This window comes from Ananas comosus, linkage group 18 (genome assembly GCF_001540865.1).
Source record: "Ananas comosus cultivar F153 linkage group 18, ASM154086v1, whole genome shotgun sequence".
In the NCBI taxonomy this organism is placed as follows: Eukaryota; Viridiplantae; Streptophyta; class Magnoliopsida; order Poales; family Bromeliaceae; genus Ananas; species Ananas comosus.
In genome coordinates, this window is record NC_033638.1 from 5,086,642 (window position 1) to 5,114,272 (window position 27,631).

General features: G+C 38.0%; 1 protein-coding gene across 2 annotated transcripts in view; it reads right to left on the bottom strand.

Moving 5' to 3' along the window:
- Nucleotides 1-20,761, bottom strand: part of LOC109723872 (villin-2) — a 32,841-nt gene extending 12,080 nt beyond the window's left edge. Inside the window, exons 1-15 of one of the 2 annotated variants that reach the window (XM_020252364.1) lie at nucleotides 20,593-20,761; nucleotides 18,221-18,384; nucleotides 17,937-18,036; nucleotides 17,424-17,492; nucleotides 17,111-17,347; nucleotides 16,815-16,992; nucleotides 16,583-16,715; nucleotides 15,376-15,535; nucleotides 15,150-15,306; nucleotides 14,611-14,711; nucleotides 14,345-14,503; nucleotides 5,805-5,873; nucleotides 5,657-5,725; nucleotides 5,400-5,537; nucleotides 3,953-4,081 (exon numbers count right to left, since the gene is read on the bottom strand). In XM_020252364.1, the coding sequence (XP_020107953.1) occupies nucleotides 3,953-4,081; nucleotides 5,400-5,537; nucleotides 5,657-5,725; nucleotides 5,805-5,873; nucleotides 14,345-14,503; nucleotides 14,611-14,711; nucleotides 15,150-15,306; nucleotides 15,376-15,535; nucleotides 16,583-16,715; nucleotides 16,815-16,992; nucleotides 17,111-17,347; nucleotides 17,424-17,492; nucleotides 17,937-18,036; nucleotides 18,221-18,276 (1,755 nt within the window). In that variant the 5' untranslated portion in view covers nucleotides 18,277-18,384; nucleotides 20,593-20,761. Of the gene's footprint in view, nucleotides 1-3,952; nucleotides 4,082-5,399; nucleotides 5,538-5,656; nucleotides 5,726-5,804; nucleotides 5,874-14,344; nucleotides 14,504-14,610; nucleotides 14,712-15,149; nucleotides 15,307-15,375; nucleotides 15,536-16,582; nucleotides 16,716-16,814; nucleotides 16,993-17,110; nucleotides 17,348-17,423; nucleotides 17,493-17,936; nucleotides 18,037-18,220; nucleotides 18,399-20,592 lie in introns of both variants that reach the window. The other variant, XM_020252365.1, reaches the window with a different exon arrangement.

The window sequence follows — 27,631 nt, forward strand, 5'->3', positions numbered from 1 at the left end:
TGGCATTATTCACAGATTTTCTTGTCCTTATACTCCTCAATAAAATGGTCTTGCTGAAAGGAAGCATAGGCATTTATCTAACGTTGTTAGAAGCCTATTATTTCAGCTTGCTTAGCTTCTCGATTCTGGGCTGAAGCTATTCAAACTGCCGTTTTTCTTGTGAATAGAATTCCATCGCTCACTGTTTTGCAAGGACGATCGCCATATGACATTCTGTATGGTTGTGCTTTTTCTAACTTGCAACTTGTTAGAATTTTTGGATGTTTATGTTATCCTGATGTACAGGACATTACTGCTGACAAGCTCTCTCCCCGGTCACTTGTCTTCTTGGGACTTTCTAACAAACAAAGGATCTTGTTGTCTGTATCCAAACACCGGTAAAGTCTTCATTTCTCGTCATGTTACATTTGTTGAACATGTTTTTTCTTACTCGTGTCTTTCTAAATTTTCTTCTTCCTCCTCCTCTCTTTCCAACTTGCAAATGTTTCAAAATTTTCCCTCTAATCCGCCTTTACTGGGTGAAAGTCCTTCCACTCTTGATGCGATCTCTAGCTTCACCTTCACACGTTCTCCTCCTGACAATGATTCACACACACCGATTTCACCGTCTGAGAACTTATCAATATTTCCTTCTAGCTTGAATTCTAACGCTCCACAGGCTGGTCATGAGAATGTTGCCACTGTTGTTGGTCCATCTGAACTTCGGTTCTATACCAGACGCCATGCCAGCCAGCCTGCTGCTCCTTCTCCATCCACTATTTATGCGCCACCTTCAACCGCTAGTGATGCGCCATCTTCATCCGCTACTAATGTGCCATCTTCCACCTCTGATCATCCACCTCCTCAGCCTGCTACTATCTAATCTCATTCATCCTCTGTGGTTCCATTGCCTGCCCATACACATTATATGCTCACTCACTCCATGACTAAGGATTCCACAGAATCTACCTCATTACTCACTTTTGCCCATTCTCCTTTTCCTACTGAGCCTACCTCTTTTCATGAGGTTTTTCAGGATGCAAATTGGTGTGCTGCCATGACTGAAGAATTTGATGCCTTACTGACTAATGCTACTTGGGATCTTGTTCCTCCTTCTGCTTCCGTTAATCTCATTGGTTGTGTAAGTGGGTATACAAAGTGAAGCAGAAGGCGGATGGTTCTCTTGAGCGTCTCAAGGCTCGGCTTGTTGCTCAGGGTTACAAACAACAACGAGGTATTTATTTTGATGAGACTTTTTCTTCCATTGTCAAGGCGACCACTATTCGTACTGTTCTCTCAGCGGCTCTCCTCTGGATGGTCTCTTCGACAACTTGATGTGAAGAATGCGTTTCTTCATGGCTCTCTTTGAAGAAGTTTATATGACACAACCACCAGGCTTTGTGGACCCCTCTTCCTCAACACATGTCGTCTCCGCAAGGCAATCTATGGCCTTAAGCAAGCACCTCGGGCTTGGTTTCAGCGGTTCACTTCATTTCTTTCGGAAATTGATTTTGTCGGCAATACGGCGGATCCCTCGATGTTTGTTTCTCATTCCTCTTCTGGCACTCTCATTCTTCTTTTATACGTTGATGATATTATTATCACCGACAGCTCCTGTTCTCTTTTGGAGGCTCTTCTTGCCACCTTGCAACGTGAATTTGCTATGAAGGATCTCGGACCGCTCCATTATTTCTTGGGCATTAAGGTTACTCCGTCTTCTTCCGGTCTTCATCTAACTCAACGCAAATATGCGCATCAACTACTTCAGCGCCATGACTTTCTTGATAGTAAGCTTGTTTCTAGGCCTCTCTCTCCGACCTCTCGCCTCTCGTCTCATGAGGGACGTCCCCTTGACGATCCCTATATCTATCGTCAGCTTGTTGGTGCTCTCCAGTATCTCACCTTCATGAGACCGGATATTTCGTATGCTGTCAACATTGTTGCTCAGTATTTGCAGACGCCTCGTGAACCACATATGCAAGCCGTCAAGCGTACTCTACGTTATATCCGAGGGACACTATCGTATGGTCTTCCACTTTCTCGATGTGTCAATTCTTCTCTTGTGGCTTTTGCAAATGCTGATTGGGCTGGTTGTCCGGATACATGTCGCTCTACTTCTAAGTATTGCATCTTTCTTGGGCCCAATCTTATCTCCTCGTCCGCTAAGAAATAGCCCACCATTTCTCGCTCCAGTTCTGAAGCGGAGTATCGTGCTGTGGCAAATACGCTTGCTGAGACGGTTTGGCTTCGATGTTTACTCCATGACCTTGGTGTTTTCTTATGGCGCTCCATCCGCATCTATTGTGATAATCTCAGCACGACTTATCTTGCGGCTAATCCGATTCTCCATGCTTGGACAAAGCATATTGAGCTCAACCATCAATTCCTACGTGAGAAAGTCCAGTCTGGTGATTTGGACTTGGTGCTCATCTCTTCTGATAAGCAACTTGCTGATATTTTCACCAAGCCTTTGTCACCTTCTCGTTTTTCGGTGTTGCGGCTCAATCTTCGCATCCGCCCACTGGATGCTTACCTTGCGGGGAAATGTTACGATATATTAAGTATTTTATGCTATATTAGGATATTGTATATTGCGACATATTTAGAGTAGGATTATATGGTATGATATAAGATTATATGGTATGTAATCCTGGTTGTATTATTACTAAAGTAGGCATTGTTACTGTAGTAAGCTTATCTCTTGTACTATATAATTTCATCAATAGAACCCAAGAGGATATGCTCTTTTACCCTTCTTTCAATTATCTTAACCGCACACCCTTCACCCAATGGCCAAAAATTTATGAATACAAAAGGGTCTATACTCATAAGGGTATAATAACCCTAGCATATATATATATATATATATATATATATATATATATATAGAGAGAGAGAGAGAGAGAGAGAGAGCTAGGCTGGTATACTATCGGCCTCGCTGCTACCAAGTTGTTTTCAATGATGCAGCGTCCAAATCGACAATCGGCTCCGTTAGACTTGATCTACACTATTAAAAGTATTTGGAAACTAAATTTCATAATTTTTCGACATCATTTGGCTAGTGATCAAAAGGTCTCAAAATTGACAATTTTAATGGTAGATGTGATGCGTTTGTGAATTTAACGGTGNACCGTTAAACTCCAAACTCGTCATAATAGCCATTGAAAATTGACAATTTTGAAATATTTTGATCATAAAGTAAACGATGTCGAAAAAATATAAAATTTTATTTCTAAAAACTTTAAATACCCTAGATCAGTTTTAACGGTGTGGATCGTTGATTTGAATGCCCGAAGATCGAAAACAACACTATAGTACGGGAGCTCCCGTACTATATATATATATATATATATCGTAGGTCTTCCGTACTTTCGAAAGTATAGAGACTTCTATACTTGTAAGTTGTTTTCGATAATAGGATATCCGATTTGACTATCGGCTTCATTAAGAATAATTTATGTTATTGGAACTATCTAGAAACCATATTTTATAATTTTTCGACATTATTTATCAAACGATCACAGGGTCTCAAAAATGACTATTTTAATGGTCGATGTGGTACGTTTTTAAGTTTAACAGTATAGAATTATCCAAATTATATAAAAATTTAATAGAAAATTCTACTTAACATCAAAAGTCAGAACAATACTTCCGATTTGAAATTTGAGTTCTTTATCACTATTTTTATGAGATTTTTATTTTCAGCCATTCATTGTGAGGCTACCCATTCACTAGGCAAAAAAAGTCAAAAAATTATGAAATTTAGTTTTTAAATAGTTCCAATAGTATAAATTATGTCTAACAAAACCGGTCGTCAAATCAAATATTCTATCATCGAAAATAATTTACAAACACGAAGGTATTCGTATTTTTGAAAGTATAGGAGTATATATATATATATATATATATATATATATATATATATATATATCATGCTAACAAATTGACGCTAAACAGGTGAAACTATTTATACCTTTAAAAATTCTGCAACTTTTGTAGCCCACTGCTGCTGCTCAAAGGTACTTGAACTACCATGCCATGTAAATAATGAATTCCCAGATTGTAATACAAAACAATCGTTGGAATTTAAAGATGTGGCCACCTGGAAAAATAAATTAGAGTTGAGGAAGCCATCTGGTAGTAGTAAATAGAAAACAGTCTCAGGAACATCAACTTCACAATTATTCATCAGTAAGAAAAAGAAAGATCATTTATATACGACCTAGCATAGAACCATCTAAGCGAATTAGAGAACAAAGGAAGAACTGATGATATCACATAACATGGATTGCTCGCTTAAAAAAATTGGAATGGCCATAGTTGGCTTAGAATCAGACTTTAAACCATGAATCTAAAACTTCCTCTTTTTCAAGTTCAAAATGAGTAGACAGTATAATACGACATGACACGGCAAATATCAACAAAAATAAAGAGATAATACATATATGAACTATGAAGCTAAATGGATATAGAGAATAGAACCAACTTAAAAGACAACAGACAATGTACCTCTAATTGGTATAACATAATGCTTACTTAGAAACCTGTGACCATAATAATGACCAAGTTCAAAGAGAAATCAGCTACTATTACAAATCCGAATACCATAAGCAAAAGCAATCGAAAAGACACAACTGGTCAATTTAATGGATATGTAGGAGATATGTTGTTAAAGACTATAAATCAAATTATTAATTAAAGATAAGTGAAAAATATGTGCTGAATAAGAACTAAAATCTATAATAAATTCAGTAAGTACGAAAATATAATTAGTCCAAAAATATACGGCAACTAAGAAAAATAGACAGAAGAATCAAGAAGGAGAAAGTCTAAGAAACATTTAGATGATGCAAAACATTGTGACATTGTAAAGATCGTTTCAACTTTCACAAAACTTAACATATACAACATGTTCGGTATGAAATATGACTACTAAAACAAATTTATAATAATTAAATATAAAATTTAAAAGGTTAAATTATATGACTAGCTAACATAAACACCTATGCCAAATCTATTTAAACATAGTTAAATGTCTGTTAATGGGTATTGCTTGTGCACCCATTACACGGCAGCCAAGCCATATCCTGATTTGACCTATGTAGCATTGCATCTGCATATGTGGATGTACGTACGATCCATGGACTGATTTTTAAAACGTTGAGAGCTTTTCTATTTTGCTCTTAATGTTATCGAACATTCGATTTACACTACTTGCAGCTTAAATAGCTTAAACCATCAAACAGGAAATGACTGTTCAATCTTTCAACTGTTTATTAAGCTACCACCGCCGCCCACTAATTCATTCATCTTTTCCCGTGAAGGCAATGTATAGTGCACATTACAAATAAGAAACACATAAATTATTAGAAGGTTTCTGACTTGGCAGGGGAACAGTAGGATAGCTTATGAATGTATACCGCATCAACTTGAATTGCTTTATTGTTGTGGACAGATGTGCCTGATACTTGAATTAGTGCAATGCCATCAGGAGTATAAGTTTCATCATTCAAGTTCTTTTCTGCAATGGACTTCTTGTATCCAGAGCTGACTCCACCCTAGATATTATGCAAAACATTAGGATAAAAAGCTCGGTGCCTTCAGGGTGACAAATCAAGGACGTTTAAGCTCCAAATCATTACAGAAAAACTACTTTTTTTCGATAGACCCTTAGTACCTTCAACACAACCATGGGTTGGAAGAGTGCAATAAACTGCGGTGGCTCCTTCCCTTGATAAATGCGGCCCTGCAGAAAACATATAGCTAGCTAACTGCTGTCTTGCGTATCTTCTAAAAGTAGAGAAGGAAGAAGAATTGAAAACTACCTGAACAGGTCTTCCTTTTAAGGAATTCCACATTGTATTAGCCAATCGAGTAGCCATCGCTTGATCTTCCTGTAAGAAAACATTGTCGTATAAGTAAAAATATTGACAACTACCTACCACATTATGTTACCAGTGCAATTGTTATTATTTTGTTGATAAACATGAGAGCAATTAAATTTCAGAGAAGATAGGTTATTGAATTGGAAAAACCTTCTAAAGGTGTACTAGAAAACATGCAAGACAAAAACAAGAATAGGAGACGGGTTTACGAGGCCAAGAAGGCAATTCATAGGTACAAACATCTAAAATCAGGGAAGTTAAGTTATCACCATAAAATCTAGGTTGTTGGCTATTTATTTACATCGTTATATAGCTATAAAATCAGTTGCGAGCTGAAAATTGGAAGGATCTAGAGATTAGTGATAGGTTCATCACCCTGATGAGTTTGTATTATTCTATTAAATAACCTTTTTCATCTAAAGATAAGTTAATCAATCGATTGCCTATAAATGCTAATTTGAGTCAAATTCTGTTCAAAGGGGTTTTAATTTGGTTATAGAGCACCAACAACAGCCCTATGGCATGCCGAGCGGTGCCATTTGGAGCCATTGTGGGTTTCAAACATTAGATCTAAGTGCCAAAGCAATGCACGCCTGGCCACATAATGTTCCTTGTCGAGCCACAGAATACCTCTATTTAGGTGTTCTGAAACTTCATCTTCGAGCCATGATGGTTTATTTCTCTTAAATATGGCTGAGAAACTAGAATGAACAAATTTTGCCATCTACTTTGATATAGAAAAGAATATGGACTACTTTGATATAGAAAACGTAAGAATACAGACTTCCTCTGCTCCTTATTTCTTCTTTTTATATTTGTGTGTTGCTCATGCTAGTATAATGCCAATCAAAGCTTACAATCTCTTCTCCTTGTAGAATACCTTTCTTTTAAAACGTCATGAGTCCAAGCTATTAGATGACTAAACATGAGAGATCACGCTCCTCCATTTAGCACCTCAACTGTCTTCAAAGGCATTCACGTCTGATTAAGCATTTACGCAGAAGATTTCATAAGTTTATTCTTTGTAAGTTCATTGAATGCATTTTCAGTGACTCTTAGGGATGGTGAATTTCATAAAATTCACACAGAGATAGTCATCAATATAACAAACTAACCAAGGATAGAAGTAACGTGGCATGGGGGCATGCCGCTGTTTGCCTGGCACGATATGTGACACTCTTCCGTGTCGACATGTGGCACGCTTGCATGCCGATAGATACGCATGACCACCTAATGGCACGCTTTGGCACGGGCATATTTTAGTTTATTTTATCCCAATAAGCTCTTATAATATTATTTTGAAAGATTTAGCCTAATAATTATGACTATTAGCTATATATAGCTTACTATACTCACCAATTAACATACTGTAAGCTTTTTTATAGTGTAAATTGCACTGTTACCCCCTGAACTTTTGGCAAAATTTCACTTTACCCCTCGAACTTCTAAAATGGACATCTAACCCCCTAAACTCTAATATTTCGTTCATATTACCCCTTCCGTCAGTTTTTCGTCAAGTTTCGTTAATCGAAAACTGACGGAAAGGGTAAAACGAATGAAATATTAGAGTTTAGGGTGTTAGATGTCTATTTTAGGAGTTTGGGGGGTTAAGTAAAACTCGCCAAAAGTTCAGGAGGTAATAGTGCAATTTACTCCGTAGGGGACTCTTGACTATAAATTATTTTATTATAATATGTTACTTATGGATTGACTACTAATCCTTAAGTTAGTGATCATGCTTGATTTTGAATTTATATATATTTTTTATTCTAAAATAAATCATACCATAATTTATCCTACATTTTATTGTAATAAAATAAAAAGTGAAAGAAATGAATTAGAGTGGCTTAAAGAGAAAAAAAGAGCGATGCTAACTACCTACGATGCTCGAACACTCTACTATTCTGGTGTACTCGCTAATATGGTTGATTTACAATAGGTGCCCTCACTCGGATATAGAGATTTTAATTCTCAGTTAATTTTCTGTAGTACTCGTTTGTCCCTTTTATCTTTAGAAGCATTGTTCTATAAAATACACTTAAATAAAATTTTTGTACTTCATTTCAGCTAATTAGAAATTTTTAATATAAAAATATAAATATAATTTATAATAAAAATTTGGGTAAATTATATTGTTACCCCCCTTAACTTTTGGCGAGTTTCACCTAATCCCCCAGACTCCTAAAATAGGCATCTAACACCCTAAACTCTAATATTTCATTTGTTTTACCCCTTCCATCAGTTTTCGGTTAATAAAGCTTGACGGAAAACTTACAGAAGGGGTAACATGAACGAAATATTAGAGTTTAGGGAGTTAGATGTCCATTTTAGAAGTTCGAGGGGTAAAGTGAAACTTCGCCAAAAGTTCAGGGGGTAACAATGCAATTTACCCCTTTTTTATATATAAAGTACAACTATAGCTTATAGAGAATAGAAATTAAAATACAATAATAAAATCCACAAGTACAATAATTATATAAATTTACATCTTTACAGAGAGATGACTACTTGGTCATAAAAATTTGTTAGATCTATCCATGAAAATTTATATAATTATTGTACTTGTGGATTTTATTATTGTATTTTAATTTCTATTCTCTATAAGCTATAGTTGTACTNAAATCCACAAGTACAATAATTATATAAATTTACATCTTTACAGAGAGATGACTACTTGGTCATAAAAATTTGTTAGATCTATCCATGAAAATTTAGCAATAAATTATATGACAAATAAATTAAATAAATTTGAGTATCAATTGATTTAATTTAGCTTTTAATTTTATCAATATTTTCAATCTTCTAACTTCGAAAATAAAATTTTACATTAATGTGCCTCAAAATTTGGTTATCGAGTTCGATTTTATGCCTTGATTCGTCGAAAGCTTCGTGGTACGGCAAATTTTGGATAAATAATTTGGTAAATTGCATTGTTACCCCCTGAACTTTTGGCGAAGTTTCACTTTACCCCTCGAACTCCTAAAATGGACATCTAACACCCTAAACTCTAATATTTCATTCATGTTGCCCCTTCTGTCAGTTTTCCGTCAAGTTCCGTTAATCAAAAACTAACGGAAAGGGTAAAACGAATGAAATATTAGAGTTTAGGGTGTTAGATGTCTATATTAGGAGTTTGGGGGTTAAGTGAAACTCGCCAAAAGTTCAGGAGGTAGTAGTGCAATCTACCCTAATATGTTACTTATGGATTGACTACTAACTCTCAAGTTAGTGATCATGCTTGATTTTGAATTTATATATATTTTTTATCTTAAAATAAATTATACCATAATTTATCCTACATTTTATTGTAATAAAATAAAAGCGAAAGAAATGAATTAGAGTGGTTTAATGATAAGAAAAGAGCGATACTAACTACGATGCTCGAGCACTCCACTGTCCTGATGTACTCGCTAATATGGTTGATTTACAATAGGTGTCCTCACTCGGATATAGAGATTTGAATTCTCAGTTAATTTTCTGTAGCACTCGTTTGTCCCTTTTATCTTTAGAAGCATTGTTCTAGAAAATGCACTTATTTCCTATGAAACTTTGCAATGTAATTTTATTGTAGCCTAAAATAAAATTTTTGTACTTCATTTCAGCCAATTAGAAATTTTTAATATAAAAATATAAAATAATATTTTATAATACTTTAGAACAATGCTTTTAAAGATAAAAGGGACAAACGAGTACTATAAAAAATTAACTGAGAATTTAAATCTCTATATCCGAGTGAGGACACCTATTGTAAATCAACCATATTAGCGAGTACACGAGGACAGTAGAGTGTTCGAGCATCGTAGGTAGTTAGTATCGCTATTATCTTATCTTTAAGCCACTCTAATTCATTTCTTTTGCTTTTATTTTATTACAATAAAATGTAGGATAAATTATGATATGATTTATTTTAGTATAAAAAATATATATAAATTCAAAATCAAGTATGATCACTAACTTGAGGGTTAGTAGTCACTCCATAAGTAACATATTATAATAAAATAATTTATAGTCAAGAGTCCTACAAGGTAAATTGCACTGCTACTGTAAGGACTCGAAACTGTGGAACGTGGAACTGGACTTCAATCCAAATTGGTCAAATCGAGTTCGGGGTGCTTCGGAAAAGCCGAAGGCATCAAGAAGGTCAAAAGTGCATTGGAGAAGGCCTCCGGGAGCGAGTTGTGAAGATTCTGCAAAGTGTAGGATTTTTGCTCTCGGGGACCGGTCCCTGGTGGGAAAGACCGGTCCCCGTAGCTTGGAAAATGTGGCAGAAGGCTCTGCGCACAAAACTTGCTCTCGGAGACCGGTCCCTGGCGGGAGAGACCGGTCCCCGTAGGTATGCAAATTGAACAAGGAGCTGTCCTGCGAGAGTGTGCTCTCAGGGACCGGTCCCTTATTGGAGAGACCGGTCCCCGTAAGCGTGGAAAAGGGGCAAGGGTCCTTTTCTGTAAATAAGTCACTCTCTGGGACCGGTCCCTCTTAGAGAGACCGGTCCCCGTAGCCCGAAAATGTCCAGGCTAGGCTGTGCATGTGTGTATATGATGAAGTTAAGGGGCTAAAGTGCAAAATGGCCATTAGTGAGGCTATATGAGCATGTGGCTCTCTCTCTTTCCCTCATTTTCACCCAACCTAAACCTAAAACCTTTCTCTCTCTCTCTAGGATCTCTTCTCTCTCTCTCTCTCAAGGTGGAAGGAGAAGTAGGAGTTAGAGGAAAGCTTGGAAGAGTGAAGTTCTCTTCTTCGTCTTCTTCCTCAAGTGGAGAAGGAGCATCTTGAGGTAAGCTCTTGAGCTTGTTAATGGTATATATCTAGGGTTTGGGCGTTTGAACTCTAGAATAGTTTGGATTGGACCCTAGGGTGCCTATGTGTTGTAAGATGCAAGAATCTAGAGTTATTGCGGCACGTTTGCGCCGTAGTTGCGAGCTAGGGCTCCGTGAGGGTTTTTGTGAAAAGTTAGGGTTTGATCTCGATTGACCCTATGTAAATGTAATTGTTAGGCCTACGATTCCATCGGCGCAGTCGGTTTGCTGATCCGCCGAGCGAGCGCGGAGTTATTGGCAAAAAGGACCTTCCGACATTCGTTTCCGCCTGGAGGGCCGAGGCGGAGTCCGTAAATCGCGGGATCGGATTCCGAGTACCGTAACAAGAAACCGAAGACCTTTAATTTCCAAATCGCAAATCGAAGGTCGTTCGGTGGTCGCGCGAATTGGGTCGAGCCGAGCGGCGTGCGCCGCAGGAGGCCGATTGCGAGTGACGACGAGCAATCGGAATGCTATAAAAGGTGGGTGGTGTCCATCCCGAAGCAGTTGAGCTGCTCCTTATGTCTAAGTATTATTGTTGATTTATTGCATATTGATAGGATGCATGATAGGGTATGAATGGGCGCAATTCCTTTACTTGCATGTCTTTGATAGTATAGCGAGGTGAGCTTGACACTAGTGTTAGAATGCATGTGTAAAGGTGAATTGTGACATAGAAACCCTAGTGTAAATGACAATGTGAACTTGTGTTAATTGGACAAGAGTCGATGAACGAGTGGCATCTAAATAGCATGAAAACTATCACGAGTGGCATGATGAACTAGAGTGTAGGTGAAACACTATTGCATGATAAACCTAGTGATGACTAGTTCCCAAGAGATGTTGGCCCTAGTGGATAGGGTATTCTCTGTTGACGAGGATTGGACTATACTCACATGTCTGTTTAGTGCTTGTTGGCGGTCGCTCCGCACAAGCCGTGCGCTCCGGAGTTTTGTCACACGAGGGGTGAGCCTTATGGGGCCCCGCAGACGGTCTCGGGTGAGTGAGTGTGGATCCTCACCTACGAGATGTTAGTGAGTTCGGTGAGTGAGTAGTTCTCGCCCCGAGCAAGCGGATCCTTTCCCGTGAGATTGAGATTGGGTTGTATGACAGCTACAGTAGCATGTTTTCCTTGACATAGTAGCATGACAGTGACCTCTGTACTATGTACAATTCATTCATTCATATTTGGATTGAGGCATACAGCATGATATCTGTTATTGCTTTCGTTTATACATCTATCTATCTATCTATATATGCCTGCTTAGACCTAGTGAGGAGATCGGCGGAGTCGACGGCTGAACCCACTGGGAACTATTCGTAGTTCTCACCCCACCATATTGCAGGGCCGAGTGCGAACGCTCCGAGCGAGGATCGCGGTAAGGGCTTAGTGCCCTAGAGATAGCTACAGCCTCCTTTTGCATTAGAGACACCTGAGGTATACATGAGAGTAGATCTTGTATAGGTGTGAGACAGTTTGAGAGCATGATGTATATACATTTTGGATGATAAATGTAAGTAAATAGGGATAATCAATGTTGTAAATGAATGTAATAGTTAGTAACTCTCTTTATTATCACTTATATGAATTACTTGTGGCTTGCTCTTGTTGTTAGCGCTAGTGGCGCTCCTTGTTGTATCATGTATGTTTTAGAGTTTTCTTGGGCAACTCTTGTACATGATTTGTTGATGCAGAGTCTTGGGCGGATAGGGGAGGTGCTGTCCGTCCGGCGTACTGTTCGACGTGCCCGCACCGGCCAAAGTAGCGGTCGCGGGGCATGACAGCTACTTCATGAACTTTTGGCGAGTTTCACTTAACCCCCCAAACTCCTAAAATAGACATCTAACACCCTAAACTCTAATACTTCATTCGTTTTACCCCTTCCGTCAGTTTCCGGTTAATAGAGCTTGACTGAAAACTGGCGGAACGGGTAACATAAATGAAATATTAGAGTTTAGGGTGTTAGATGTCCATTTTAGGAGTTCGAGGGGTAAAGTGAAACTTCGCCAAAAGTTCAGTGGGTAACAATGCAATTTACCCAAAAATAATTTGTGAAGAAAAGGTGGATGCCTATGGTGAAAGCGGAGGGCTCGGGCTGATAGAATCTGAAAAAGCCCACAATAGAAAAGAAAAAAAAAAAAACCCAAAATAGAAAAAAAAGAGGCATAATGCTGTGCCGCGATACCCGCTGGGGTATCGCGTTGTCTCGTGCGATACCCAGCGAGTTTCGCAACACAAGGGGTCCTGCGAGACCCCAGCTGTATAGTGCCCCTATATTGAGGGCACAATACGTGCCGTCTCTTGCCGTACGGCACAGGACAGCACTTGAAATCTTGAAACTAACTAACATCCCTATTCAAAAAACTGGTCTCATAGTTTTTCCTAGGCATTAGTAATTCTTCATACAGAATACATAAATCTTAGGCCTTTGACAACACGACCAATATTTATCCCTTTTTTTCTTTAAAATTTTCAAAATACTATCTTAGAATGTATGACATAAAAAAAACTAGTTTTCAGCAGTGTTTGAAAAGGCGCGAGGCACAGAGAGGAGCAAGACTTTCCTGAAGCCTAGGCACGAGGCGCACTGCGAGGCGCGCCTCAAGAAGGCGAGGCACGTGCCTCAAGAAGGCGAGGCGCACATTTACTAAGCCTAGTTTGATTTGATGTTCTACATTAAAAAACCCCAAAATAACCATCAAAAAGTAAAGAAAACACATGCATATAGTTTAATTTGATGTTCTTGCTGACGCTGCAGCTGTTTTCACTGCAGCTGCTTCTTGTTTTCCTGCTATCGCTACTCCTGGTTGCTTGTTCTAGCCACCACTGATTTGTTGCCGCTACTTCCTGCTACTAGCACAGTTGTTGTTGGATGCTCGACAGGAGAGGATGTAGGAAAACAAGAGATGGAGAGGAGAGGGCGAGCAGCTGATTCTTTTTGTTTTAGGGGTTTTTTTGGATTTCTTTCAAGATTTTTTAAGTATCTTATCAGGTTTAAAGTATAAGATGCAAATTCAAAACCCAACAATCCGAAATCTTGAAATTTTTTTGGATTTCTTTTAATATTTTCTAAGTATCTTATCGAGTTAAAGTATAATATGCAAATTCAAAATCCAACAACTAGAAAACTATAAAAATCCCTGAAAACTTAAATATTGCAAGGCACGCACCCTCACGCCTTGCCTGGGGCCGGCGCCTCGCGCCAAGATGCCGAGGCGCGCGCCTCAAGCGCACCTTTTCAAACAGTGGTTTTCAGCTAACCTTGTTTCACATATTGATAAATGTCTAATCACAGCTCAAAAGCAGTCACAACATACTCTACAACAACCATCTATGTACAATAGGAAAAATTCATTTTTCAACTCACTTTTCATCTTATAACGGAAATAACGCCATCAGAGACTAACAGGAAACTCCAAATATTTTACTAACATATTGGAAATTGCAATTATATAACTAACCAGAGTTTAAGATGAGATATCATCCAATTTATGATTACTTGAATGCTATCTTTTTCCCACCCAACAGGTTAAGAAGTATTCTTCTTTCTTTTCACTAGAATGATATGTATAGAGAATAATGTAACAGTCTCCACTATAAAATTTACCAATCTCATCCTTTGGAAATTGCAATTATATAACTAAGCAGAGTTTAGGATGAGATATCATCCAATTTATGATTACCTGAATGCTATCTTTTCCCATCCAACAGGTTAAGAAGTATTCTTCTTTCTTTTCACCAGAATGATATGTATAGAGAACAATGTAACAGTCTCCACTATAAAATTTACCAATCTCATCCTTTGGAAGTGGAGTCTTCGCACTGCCATTAATGCGCCAAACCTGAAAGATTGCATGATTAAAATTTTGAAACAATTTATATAAGTAACCTTCTGAGGATTTATGATACAGATATTATTTATACAGATTAAAGTAGTCCAAGACAAAACCTCAAGTTTTCCATTGCCCTCAAGCAAAGGAGGAACTTCCTCATTTACAGGTGAGCCTTTTGCCGTCCCCTTAACATCAACACCCTGCTGCTTTAATAAAGCTGAAAAAAAAAAAAAAAATCAAACACAAGTTAAAAAAATATCAAAAAAAAGAATTTGGTTACGACCAAGGATTTAAGCGCCGTGGCACGGCGTCATGCCGGAAACTTGCCGGCACAGTACGGCACGGTGCGTGCCGGCCCCTGCCGATGCATGCCAGTCACAAAAAATTCATGTGTGCCGACACATAATAGCATGAAATATTTATTTTCTTTAGCAACAAAATATTCTAACTGTTTATTATATATTTTTATCAAATCTTTTGAACTTTATTGAGAAAATTACTTATTAATTTAAATAATAGAGGGTTTTGAGTTGTGTCATCGGCATGGGGGCTGTATCGTGCCGATATCTTGTTGGCACGATATGATACGATTAATACGGCTCGTGCCGATGGGCACTTAAATCCTCGGTTGCAACATAAATGAAGTATCAACTACCTGCTACTTTTCCTCTGCCTTCTTCTCCACCAGAGTTTCCTGGTGTAGTACCCATTGGCCATGATTCAAATTTTGACTTGAAGGAGTGAGTTTCATAACCTTGAATCACTTGAGTTATTCGTGTTGACTTTGGTCTATTTTGATTAGCAATAAACTCCTATAAGAAGAATCCAATGAGTACAAAAAAATAATGTCTCATCATTATATTAGATAGACTAAAGTTTACCTCAGCAGCTTTGCTAGCAGCTTTTCTATCCTCCACTTGTGTTACACGGCCTACCCACACAAAAACCTCAGCTCCACAATCCAGTAAATAGCACTTGTTGTTCTCCAAAAGAGCTTTAGAAAGGGTGTTTTCTTCCAAGTTCAGTTGACCATCATTAATACTGCAAGGAGAAAATACACTATGTGAGATACTAATTGGGTATAATTGAAGTTTAAGACTGAAAGTAAAATGTCATGTCTAGCACTGTTTGCTGGAATCTGATAATGTAAAGACTAGTTTCCACTTATGCATGTTTGAAGTTTCTACTTAACGCACATACAGCCTGATCTAAATTTAGCATGTCCTTTAATTACAAATTGAGCTTGTGACAAAAAAGTTTAGTAATGATAAAATTCAAATATGATAAAACAAGGTAAATCTGCAACAAACTGATATAGAAAAGGTCAGCAAGATATGCCGGGAGATTCATCTTATATCAGCCTCCGCATAGTGGAGCATAAGGGAAGGTGAAAACACTTTGCATCTTTTCAATCATTATAGTTGAGCCAATTATCTTTGCAATTCACTGCAGTCTTATCCTTTTTCATTTAAGTTCATCAGTTGAATTGGACAACCATATGAGAAGCACAAAAATCAAATACACAGCAGTTAGATGATAATACATGGATATCTCTGTCCAACTCAAACCAGAGTTGTTATATTAAATGAGATCAAATGCACATCTGAGCAAAAATTACCAGAGCCATCTTGCTTAGCACAGGACTTCAAGACAGGACTTCAAGACAAATTGTAGATACTGATAACATTGATCTGGAAAATACAGTCTGGATCAAGGATCAGTTCTTAGATATCCCAGCCTGGCAAGAGTTTCTGGCTTGACCAGGCCCAACCCAATCTGACCGTCTTTTTGAACTAGGCTCAGGCTTAAATAGCTACGTAAGTTCCAACTCCAGCGCAACCGACTTTAATCTGGCTAAAACGTGCACCGGCGAGGCCTAGACTTTGCTCAGTTGTAATCAAATCACACAAACCCCACCAGTTTCTCTCACAATTACCAGCAATCTGGTTCATGTTGAACCAACTGGCAAACTTTATGAGCAATTTATAGAAAAGTTAAAAGTCTTATGCAGATGAAAAGTAAAAGCATCAAATTATTATTAATATCTCTAATCATATACATATTTGATGCATATGAAAACTAGAATACCTATAAAGTTTCGCAGGAGTTGTTTCCATAACAACATCATCTTCCCCAATAGCTTTCTTGCCAATTGGCGCAAAGCCGCCGAAAAGAACCCAGAACTCACCTGAATCTGACTCCGCTACGAGTTTTCCATCCTCTGACATTATTGGTTCAATATAAATAAATAAACTGAAAATTCAGATTTTCTTAACAACAAGAGAAGAAAATAAATTTTCAGACAAGTTGCCGCTCTCACCAATGATTGCAACATCACATGTTCCCTCATGGTACTTCTCCTTTAAATACTGTATTACTTCTAATGCTTTAGCTCTTTCTTGGATATTGGAGTTAGCACCATTGAATTGGTATATTTTCTTTTCAGTGTCTAAAATAAACACATCATCATGATTGAGTGATGAGCGAGCAAATGGAACCTGCAAAAGCAACATTTATATCACCACTCAATAAACAGCCCTGACATGAATAATAAACCATAGAGCTAACACACACACACACACACACACACACACACACACAGAGAGGTCTTAGCACCTGCTTCATTCTAACAACTCGCTTCCCTTTACAAACATATAATCGTGGTTCAAACTTCTCCTCCTCCAGCTTTTTGAATCCGGAAGCAAAGCCCCCCTCCAAAGGAATAATACATGGCTTGAAGTATGAAAGAAATTTGTCAGATTCATGGCCTTGAACTTCCCTGTGCTGGACTGCACGGCCTCCAAGAACGGCATCAAGTTCAACTGTCTTGATTGCTGCAGTTCCACCTTCATCCTGTGACAAACGATAGAAGTCAACAAAACAGTTACATACAAAATTTCTTGGTTTAAAGAAAGTACATCAGTCATACTTGACTTGAATCTTTTCCAATCCAGAAGTGAATGTCATATAAGTAGGCACCACCTTTGCCTGAAGTTGTCTGCAAAAGATGGAGGGAAGAATTAAAACACTAGAAAACCAGACCAAAATTAAAAAAACAAAATAAGGAAAAAAATGTAAGGCGATCCCATCAATTACAGGATAGAACGCCAACCTTATCTTTTTTATTGACACCCCATCAACTTCAGCAGTGTTGATTTTGAATATCATTCCATCAGCTGAATTAGTTAACTGCTAGACATTAACTTCTAACAGACTTCACAATTCTATCAGCTGAAGAGGGGACAGAACCATTAACTTTAATGGACCCTGATTCCCTGATTCAATAAACTTAAAAACTCGAATCAGAATGTTCAACTGAGTGGGTGCCACTAAAAAGGGGCAAAACCAAAAGAAGTTGAGTTGTTTATTTCAGAATGACCTGAGTTGATGGGATCCCCACATATTTTTTATCAAAACAGCTAATATGAAAACAAAAAATCACCTGCAAAACAATATACGAGTCTCCTGAGTAGAATTTACCATAATCTGACTTTGCTAAAGGCACTGGTTGAAAGTTTTCAATCCGCCAAATCTCCAGCCCTCTACGTGAGGTTAAGGTGAATATAATAGGACATTAAAAAGAAAGAGCACTATGTAGAAGACCAATAGAACCACTTTACACGTCAGTGCAGAAGACCAGTTTGAAATTTTTGACAAGTAAAAATATTTTCAGATAACTAACTATAACACCATGGTGAATGTTTTATCAGTCTATACAAAGGATACACTCTCTGTCCAGCTCCCTGAAATGCAGGATCCAGATTTTTTGCAGAACTTGCCATCACACAATATCCTTATGTAGAAACCCGTTCAGTAAACTGGGCCAATATAAAGACGCCTTCTTCGAAGCACAATGTCGAGCCAATTCCAAACTAGATAGGCACCATATGCTGAAGAAAGAAACCTCGTAACATCAAGTAAGTATATATTATTTCCCTATGGTTATGCACTAAATCTGGACCTACTAATCACAACCACAAAGTATTTACAGAATAAGAAATCGGAGATAATTCAAACTTTCAAAGAATATCAGAAAGCATTATGCAAGAATACAATTAAAAGAATTTGGAAGCTAATCCCTTTTGTGGCATATAAGTATTGATGCTCGGACAAGATCCCAAATTTTTTTACTTCATCCCCAAGCACTTTTGCAGGATCTATCATAATGAGTTAGGAGAACTTGGTACAAGAAACTGGGGATATGATTGTACAAAACTAACATCCTTGTCTTCAACCAAGAAACCAAGAAAATTCTCACTTTTCTCCACTTCCCCACTAAAGCTGAGACTACCTTCTTAATATCTGCAGATATAGCAAACTAAAGAAGAGCTATATGAACTAGTTTAGGCCAAATAAGAAAATGGAAAGTAACGCAGACACTGAGCCACCAATATCTTAAAGATATCTAAGTATGGGAACTATACCATGCCGACTTCTAGTCAACGAGCCATGTGCTGGCCCATGCAAGAAGATATGGCCATCCTTGATCATTGCATTGCTAGCAATTTCGAGTAGGATGTTTCATATAGGCTATGCAAAAGTTAATTAAGTCTGCTACTCCACCCTATTCCCTCTGCACAGTGGTCCTTCACTTTTTAAGATTATGTTTGCATTTCCTATGAGCAGCATAAAATCTTGAAAAGTAGCTTCATATTAATATCATGTCATAAACATTTTCAAATCAACTAGCATTACATTCTAGACTTCATGTAGAGAAAATGAAGTCTCGGAAACCATATAGTTCCATCAGTCAAATTTCCAGAGAACTGATCATCAGACTCCAATCTAGAGGCTTCTCATCTCTGCAATCCATTTTGATACCATATGTACCAATATGTCAAGTATCCCGAAATTTTCCTCATATACTCCAACATCTGCTGTTGGGAATTCCTTCTTAGCAGTATACTGCCTGACCGCATAGCGAACTTGTCTAAAATAATCTTGTTTGATTATAGTTTTTCATCAGACCATTAGTGTAAACATTTCCTTCACGAAGAGTATTTCACTAGTTTGCATTCCCATTACTCAAACTATTATATAAAGTCTGATACAAAGAGAGTCGATCTCAATCATGTTAGTTAGAACTTAGAAAAACTGAAAGGGCTTAAAATGTCATTTATCAGCCTCAGTATCCCATGAAAGCAATGAACGGCAATGTTGACAAATCTTTTTGGTCTATTTACAAACATTCTCAACATTTAACAGCCAAAAACCAAAATTTAATCTTTTATGTCAATGCCAATAAAATTCAGAAGCTCAATGTTTATCTTAAGAAAGAAAATATCGATTCCTGACATAAGTAACTTTCCTGCCACAGGCATTAGCTTCTCACTCTCAAGTTCTCTTCTTGAAAAACACCGTCGCGTCAGGTTCAATAAGATACAAGGCCTTATCACTTTACATTGTACATTTTACGCGAATGTGAAGACAGTTCGTCCTAATTAAAGTGATACCGGCGAATAACAACCTATCACTGCACCTCTTTCATGATCTTGGACCGAATACACGATCCCCAGAAATCTGAGAGATCAACAACAATTGTAGGCAGTTTAAATGGTTGAAATCCTAAAAATATTATCATTGGGACTTCCTCACTAGCATACTTGGTGCGTGGGATCAGTGCAAAAAGAGTTCCTTTTTTTTATAAAAATAAATTAAGAACAACCTAGAAAGCCACAATTTATAACGAAAAAGACAGTGAACAAGCGACATATTACAAGATCGCGAGAAAGTGATCGCGAGAACGTAGCGACACTTCAAACTACAAGTGACATAAAATCATTAAAAATAGACAATAATCAACCAAAAAATGTCGGGAGAGACGACCAAACAAGCAAAAAGGCCGGAGATTGAGATGATTCCGATGCGCACCCACAAGAAAAAAAAAGAAAAAAAGAAAAAGAACCACTGATCCTCACTCAGATCAAAAGGTGCACAACCCTAAATAGATCGAATCGAAGCGAAAGAACGATAAAACAACATCAAATCCACTATAAATCGCAAGGACCACAAGGAACCTGGGAAAATTCGTCACAAAATTCGCTTTAACAACAACGGAATCGAAGGATAGGAATCGGAATCGATCCGAGATAGGGTACCTGAGATTGAGAAGAAGAGGAGGAGGATCTGCGGGCAGATCGAAGGCGGAAGTGGGAACCAACTCGATCGAGGTGGCGAAAAAGGTGCGTGATACCGGAGGTTATGATTGTCCCCTCCCTTTCTCTCTCTTTCTCGTGCCCCGTTCGCTCGCGAATAGATCTAATCTTTTTTTTTTTTTTTATTACTATTTATAGCGGCATCAGAGTGAAAGAAGGGTAAAATTAGTGGATAGTGCCTTGACTATTCCAATATCGCCATTTGCGTGCCTTTCTCGTTTATTTATTTTATTTAAAAATAAACTTAACTAGAAATATAAATTAATTAGGATTCGAACTTGGGACCTCGAATACCAACTGTCAAGCTCTTTGCCACTTGCGCTAGGAATAATCGGTTGCTATACAAATTTGTTGGTGTGATATTTATTAGAATACCGTCTGTCTGAATATATAAAAAGAAAGGATAGTTATCAATATATTTTTCAAAACTCTGGAAATATCTTTTTTATATTTTTAATATATCCGTCATATATTTTTCCATTATTTAAAAATATTCTCGCAGTTACCACCCGTTAAGTTATATCGGATTAAATGTATATCATAGTTAAAAAAAATTAAAATACTTTTTTTACTCTTAACTTCAGGACAAATAAAAAAAAATTAATGGCGATAGAAGGGTATAATTGAAAAGACAAAATAATAATTTTATAAAAATAATAATTATTGCTAACAGTTTATTAACATAATTTAACTCTAAAAATATATTTGAAATAACTTGAAATGTAATGAGATTTTTTTAATATTAACCTTTTATAAAAAGATATTTTTAATATTAACTTTTTTTTAATATTAAAAATAAAAAATTAAAACTCTTAAAGCAACAAAAGTAAAATCTACACTATTCATAAAGTGTGTAATAGCATTTTCTTTTAGAGCTATCACAACTCTAAAAAAAGTTCAAAATAGTTAAAAGTAACCAAATTTCGTCAAATGTACGGACACACTTTGCACCGTCTCCTTTGCTTTCAAAGTTGTGACATATTTGGATACTGTTTAGGACACAATTGCGATAATTGCAAGAGCTCTCGTCTTTATAAAGAAAATAACTAACTTTTTTATGATGCAATTCTTTGAAAAAACTACAACATGATATCATACTATTCATAAATTGATATTGTATTTTTCGTCCTTCAAGTATGGCAATCTAATATATTTATACTTTTCAATTCATTATTTTCTCGTTTACCTGGCGGATAAAATAAGCAAATATCTATGTTAAAAAGAACTTTTATCCATGTATCAAATTTTATGAGTAAATTATTCAACGGAATAGATAAAAGGCCAATTTGCATAAAAAATCCACTAATTTTGGGCTTTTGCAAAAGTGAACAACTTTTTTGGATTTTGCAGATTCGGACATAAATTTCAGCAAACTTACCAAAATACCCTTATTACTTTTTCTCTCTCCTCTTTCTTTTTCTCTCGTTCTTTTTTTCCTCTATCCGAAGAAGGCAGCGGAGGCGAAGGCGGAGGCGGAAACAGTCCGCCTCGCCTCCGCCCCGCACGCCCTCGCCCTTGCACTCCAGCCCTTATCGCCTCCGACCCTGCTGAGGCTGCGTCGCCACCCTTTTTCTCCACTAGGGCACGGCGACGTCGAGACGCAGGCTCTTCTCCTCCACCGTGCGTCGGAACGCCGAGACGTCGTCGGAGGCGGCGAGATCGCCTCCGACGACGTCACGATGGTTACGATAGAAAGTAAGAGAGGTGGTGACAAAAAAAAATTATAGAAAAAAATAAAAATAAAAAAAATAAAAAAAATTTATTTTTTTCCTACAGAAAAGATCAAAACATATGGGAGAAGAAAGAAAATGATGAAATCGCACTCTTAAAAAAAATTACACTGTTTTAAAAAAAATTGCACTGTTTTAATGAAAATTGCACTATTTCATATAAAAATTACACCTTTAGCCAATATGCACCATTTAGAAAAAATTTGCATTATTTCATTTCTTTCTTTTCTTTTCTCTCTCTTCTTCTTCTTCTTCTCCTTTTGCGGGAGCAGCACCACCCTTCTTCTTTTTCTTCCTGCAGGAGCCACCCTGCAGGAGGCACCTCCCTGTCACTGCGCCGCGCCGGAGGACGCCGCAGCAGCGACGCGGCGCATGATGTTCGACGCCGCCCAAAAAAAAAAAAAAGGAAAGGAAAGAAAATGAATAGTTGGTTAGTAACCGGTGATGATGTCGGCGCCGCCGCTGATGAATTGGAGACGCTGTGTATGACGACGTCGGCGGGAGTCGCACGGGGGAGACCACCATGGGCGTGAAGGGTGTTGTCACCAGGACCACCACCAGCTTCACCCCTTTCCCTCGCGATCTCGCAGCCGCGACACGTCCGCACCGCCAGCGTGGGGGTTCGACATCGTCTCCACGTAGATCACCTTTCCATATATATAAAACAGCTCTTAATTAATTTTCCAAGCTTAAACTATCAGAGAAAACGATGCAATAATATACAATGCTCTATTGATATATATAATATATATAATATATATATATATATATATATATATATATATATATATATAAAATGAGTTGATGACCTTGGTGTCACCCTCGTGGACGGCGGCACGGATGGCGTGGGTGTCATTGGCGTCGACGAAGGTGGCGCGGATGTCGCAGGCGCGGGAGAGGAGGGCGTGGGTGCCGCCGTAGAGGTACTTGGAGGCGACGACGTGGCCACCGGTGTTGACGAGCTGGAGCAGGACGGCGGCGATGGCGGACATGCCGGAGGCGGTGCAGTAGGCGGCCTCGGTGCCCTCGAGCGCGGCCATCAGCCGGCCCAGGTTGAGCACGATGCGGGGGCTATTCGCGCTGTGCCTGGCGAAGGAGAACAGCGCACGTGCGATCCTGGCTGGGGCGGCGGTCGCGCTCATGCGCCTTGTCGCCGCCGCGGCTTCCTTGGCGGCGACGGCGGCGGGGGAGGTGCTCCTGCAGGGTGGGTGCTGCTCCTGCAGGAAGAAGAAGAAGAAGGGTGGGTGCTGCTCCGGCAGGAGAAAGAAGAAGAAGAAGAAGAATAGAAGAGGAAAAAAAAGAAAGAAATGAAATAGTGCAAAATTTTTCTAAATGGTGCAATATTAGCCTAAAGAGTATAAAGTTATTTTAAAAGAGTGTAATTTTTATATGAAATAGTATAATTTTTATTAAAAAAGTGCAATATTTTTTTAAAACAGTGTAATTTTTTTTTAAGAGTGCAATTTTATCATCTTCTTTCTTCTCCTATATTTTTTGATCTTTTCTGTAAGAAAAAAATAATTTTTTTTTATTATTCTTATTTTTTTCTATAATTTTTTGTTTATCACCACCTGTCCTTTGCCTTTTATCGCAACTATCGCGACGTCGTCGGAGGTGATCTCGCCGCCTCCGACGACGTCTCGGCGTTCCAACAAGCGGTGGAGGAGAAAAGCCTGCGTCTCGACGTCGCCGTGCTCTAGTGTAGAAGAAGGGTGGCGACGCGGCCTAAGCAGGGTCAGAGGCGAGGAGGGCTGGAGTGCATAGGCGAGGGTGTGCAAGGCGGAGGCGAGGCAGAGGCGAGGCGGGCTGTTTCCGCCTCCGCCTCCGCCTCCGCCTCTGCTGCCTTCTTCGGAGAGAGAAAAAAAAAAGAACAAGAGAAAAAGAAAGAGGAGAGAGAAAAAGTAATAAGGGTATTTTGGTTAGTTTGCTGAAATTTCGGTCCGAATCTGTAAAATCCAAAAAAATGGTCCACTTTTGCAAAAGCCCAAAATTAGTGGATTTTTTTATGCAAATTGGCCTAAATAAAATAGTCATTCTTAAAATATTAGTAATATTTATGAAAGTTTTGTGACTTAGTAAAACTAAGAATAATACTACCTGCATGCCTCTAAGTAAAGTATAATTGAAATACAATACCAGCTAATTAAGGGGGGAAAAAAAATGCTAATAGTATTTTTATTATAGAATATAGAGTTGAGCTGAAATACTATCGGTAGCAAACGGACTCTATTGCCACCCATTTGTTTTCGATGATGGAGCCTCCAAATCGACGATTGGCACCGTTGAACATAATCTATACCACTTGAAGTATCTAGAAATCAAATTTAATACTTTTTCGATATTATTTTCTTATCCATCGAGTTGATACAAAAATGAATGGCTGAAAATAAATATTCTTTAAAAAATGATGATAGGAGTCTTGTAGTCAAGATCAAGAGTATAGATCTTATTTTAAATAGTTTAAAAAATTTTCTAACAAAAATTTAATTGATTTGGATATCTTTACGCCGTTAAACGAGAAAACGCCTCATATCGACCATTAAAATTATAAATTTTGAAACCCTTTGATCATTAGGCAAATGATGTCGAAAAGATTTAAAATTTGATTTCTAAACATTTCAAGTGGTATAGATCATGTTCAACGATGCCGATCGTCGATTTGGAGGCTCTATCATCGAAAACAAATGGGTGACAACGGAACCGTTTGCTATTGATAGTATTCTAGCTCAACTTATAGAATATATACATTTTATTCTTCATCGTCAACAATTTAAAATCTTCTTAAAATTTTTATTATTAAAAATTTAATAATGTAAGTGAATAAATATTAATATTTAAGAGGCTAGGGTGTGGTTGGGTGAAAAATATAAATACGCAATTGTAATTTGGGATTAGTACGTACGGGGAGTTATCCATACATTTTAATGCATTGTTTGTAGGATGGACAGAAGTGGAGTTTCGTACGGGTAAAATAAAGCGAAAAAATTATTTTACATACAAAAAACATTTTTTCATTTGTTGTATTTTTTTTTTTTTTGTAAAAGTATTTTTTATGAATTTGAAAAAAAAAATTAAAGCTTTCATTCTTCGTTATTTCTGACAAAAAGCGAAAATTAAAGCTACATAAATTTTCTTTCTATTTAATTTTTGATCAATTTACATAAAACATTCACTAGTTTTGCTCTTTTTCAAACGTGGACCACCTTTTTTTGATTTTGTAGATTCGGGGCGAATTTTTAGTAAACTGACCAAAATACTCTTATACTTTTTTCTCTCTCTTTTTTTTTTTTTTTGTGGCGTTCATTTTTTTTTTCTCGCCGAAGAAGGCGACGNTTTTTTTTTTCTCGTCGAAGAAGGCGGTGGAGACAGAGGCGGAGGCGGAGGCGGAAACGACCCACCTTGCCTCTGCCCCTCACGCCCACACCCTCGTCCGTGCACCCCCCCGCCCTCCTCGCCTCTGACTCTGCCGAGGCCGCGTCACGACCCTTTTTTTTTTTCTCTTCGACCCTCCTCCACTGCTTCTGCGACCCTCCGAGACAATAATGAGGACGGTAACGCATCCTCTTCCTTCGCCTTTGCCCTCCACCTCCACTGCAGCAGATTTTCTACCCGCCAAACAAACTCGCCATCCCTACTGCCATTGCCGGCGAGAAAGAGGAAATACTTCTCGGGGCTGAGAAGTTCGCCTGCGAGGGAAGGGACACGCGGCCCACCTACCTACCCCAGAGGGCGGCGGCGAGCGCGGCCTTGACAGTGTCGGAGGCGAGGAGGGCGAGAAATGCATGGGAGAATCTCTGGATTAGCACTTTTGTTTGTTAAAAAAAAAAAAAAACAAAACTAAAAGGCCAAAAACCAGAGAATAATAAAGAAAATCAGAGAAGAAGAAATAAGAAGATGAATTTGCACTGTTAAGATTAAATTGCACTGTTTTAAAAGAACGTTGCACTATAATGGACGTAAGTTGCACTCTTTCAAATATAAACTCACCCTTTAAGATGAAAGTTACACTTTTTAAACGAAAGTTGCGCTTTTTGAGAGATATTTATACTGTTTTTTTTCTTGTTGCACTCTATAAGAGGAGATATTTACACTCTTTTTATTTTTGTTGCACTATTTCTCGTGTTAATTTAAATATCAACACATAAAAGAAAAAATAGTGCAACAAAAGGAGAAATAGTATAATAAGAGAAGAAATAGTGTAAATATCTCTTCTTAAAGAATACAACAAGAGGAGAAACAGTGTAAATATCTCTCAAAGAGTGCAACTTTCATTTAAAGAGTGTAACTTTCATCTTAAATGACAGTTTACATTTAAAAGAATGCAACTTACATCCATAATAGTGCAACATTTTTTTTAAAATAGTGCAATTTAATCTTAACAGTGCAAATTCATCTTCTTCTTCCTTCTTCTCTGATTTTCTATATTATTATTTAGTTTTTGGACTTTTAGTTTTTTCTTTTTGTTTTAAATAAACAAAAGTACTAATATAGAGATGCTCCCGTGCATTTCTCGCCCTTCTTGCCTCCGACATCGTCGAGGTCATGCTCGTTGTCGCTCTCTTGGGTAGGCGGGTTGGCCGCATGGCCCCTCTCTCGCCGGCGTGCTTCTCAACGTTGAGAAGTGCCTTCTCTTTATCGTCGATGGCGGTGGTGGGAACGTCAGAAGTGGGTTTTGTTGGTGCAAAATCTGCTACAGTGGAGGTGTAGGGCGAAGACGGAGGAAAAGGACGGGTTACCGTCCTCGTTATCGTCGCGGAGGGCCGCGGAGGCGGTGGAGGAGGGTCGGAGAGAAAAAAAAAAGGGTCGCAACGCGGCCTTGACGGGGTCGGAGGCGAGTAGGGCGAGGGTGAGGGTGAGGGTGAGGGCGTGAGGTGCAGAGACGATCGGGCCGTTTTCGCCTTCGCTTCCGTCGCCTTCTTCGGCGAGGAAAAAAAAGAACGCGAGAAAAAAAAAGGAGAGAGAAAAAGGTATAAGGGTATTTTGGTCTGTTTACTAAAAGTTCGGTCCGAATCTACAAAATCGAAAAAAATAGCCCAATTTTGCAAAAGCGCAAAACTAGTGGATTTTTTATGCAAATTGGCTTGAATTTTTTCTAGTGAATCAAACAAATAATTTTTTTCTTTCAACCAAATAAATATTAATAAAAAATTATTTTTTTTCTATAAATCAAACATTTCGTTTTACATAGAACCAAACGGGCCCTAACTTATTGGGAGAAATAATTTCCTTTTCTCTCTTTTTTTTTTTTTTCT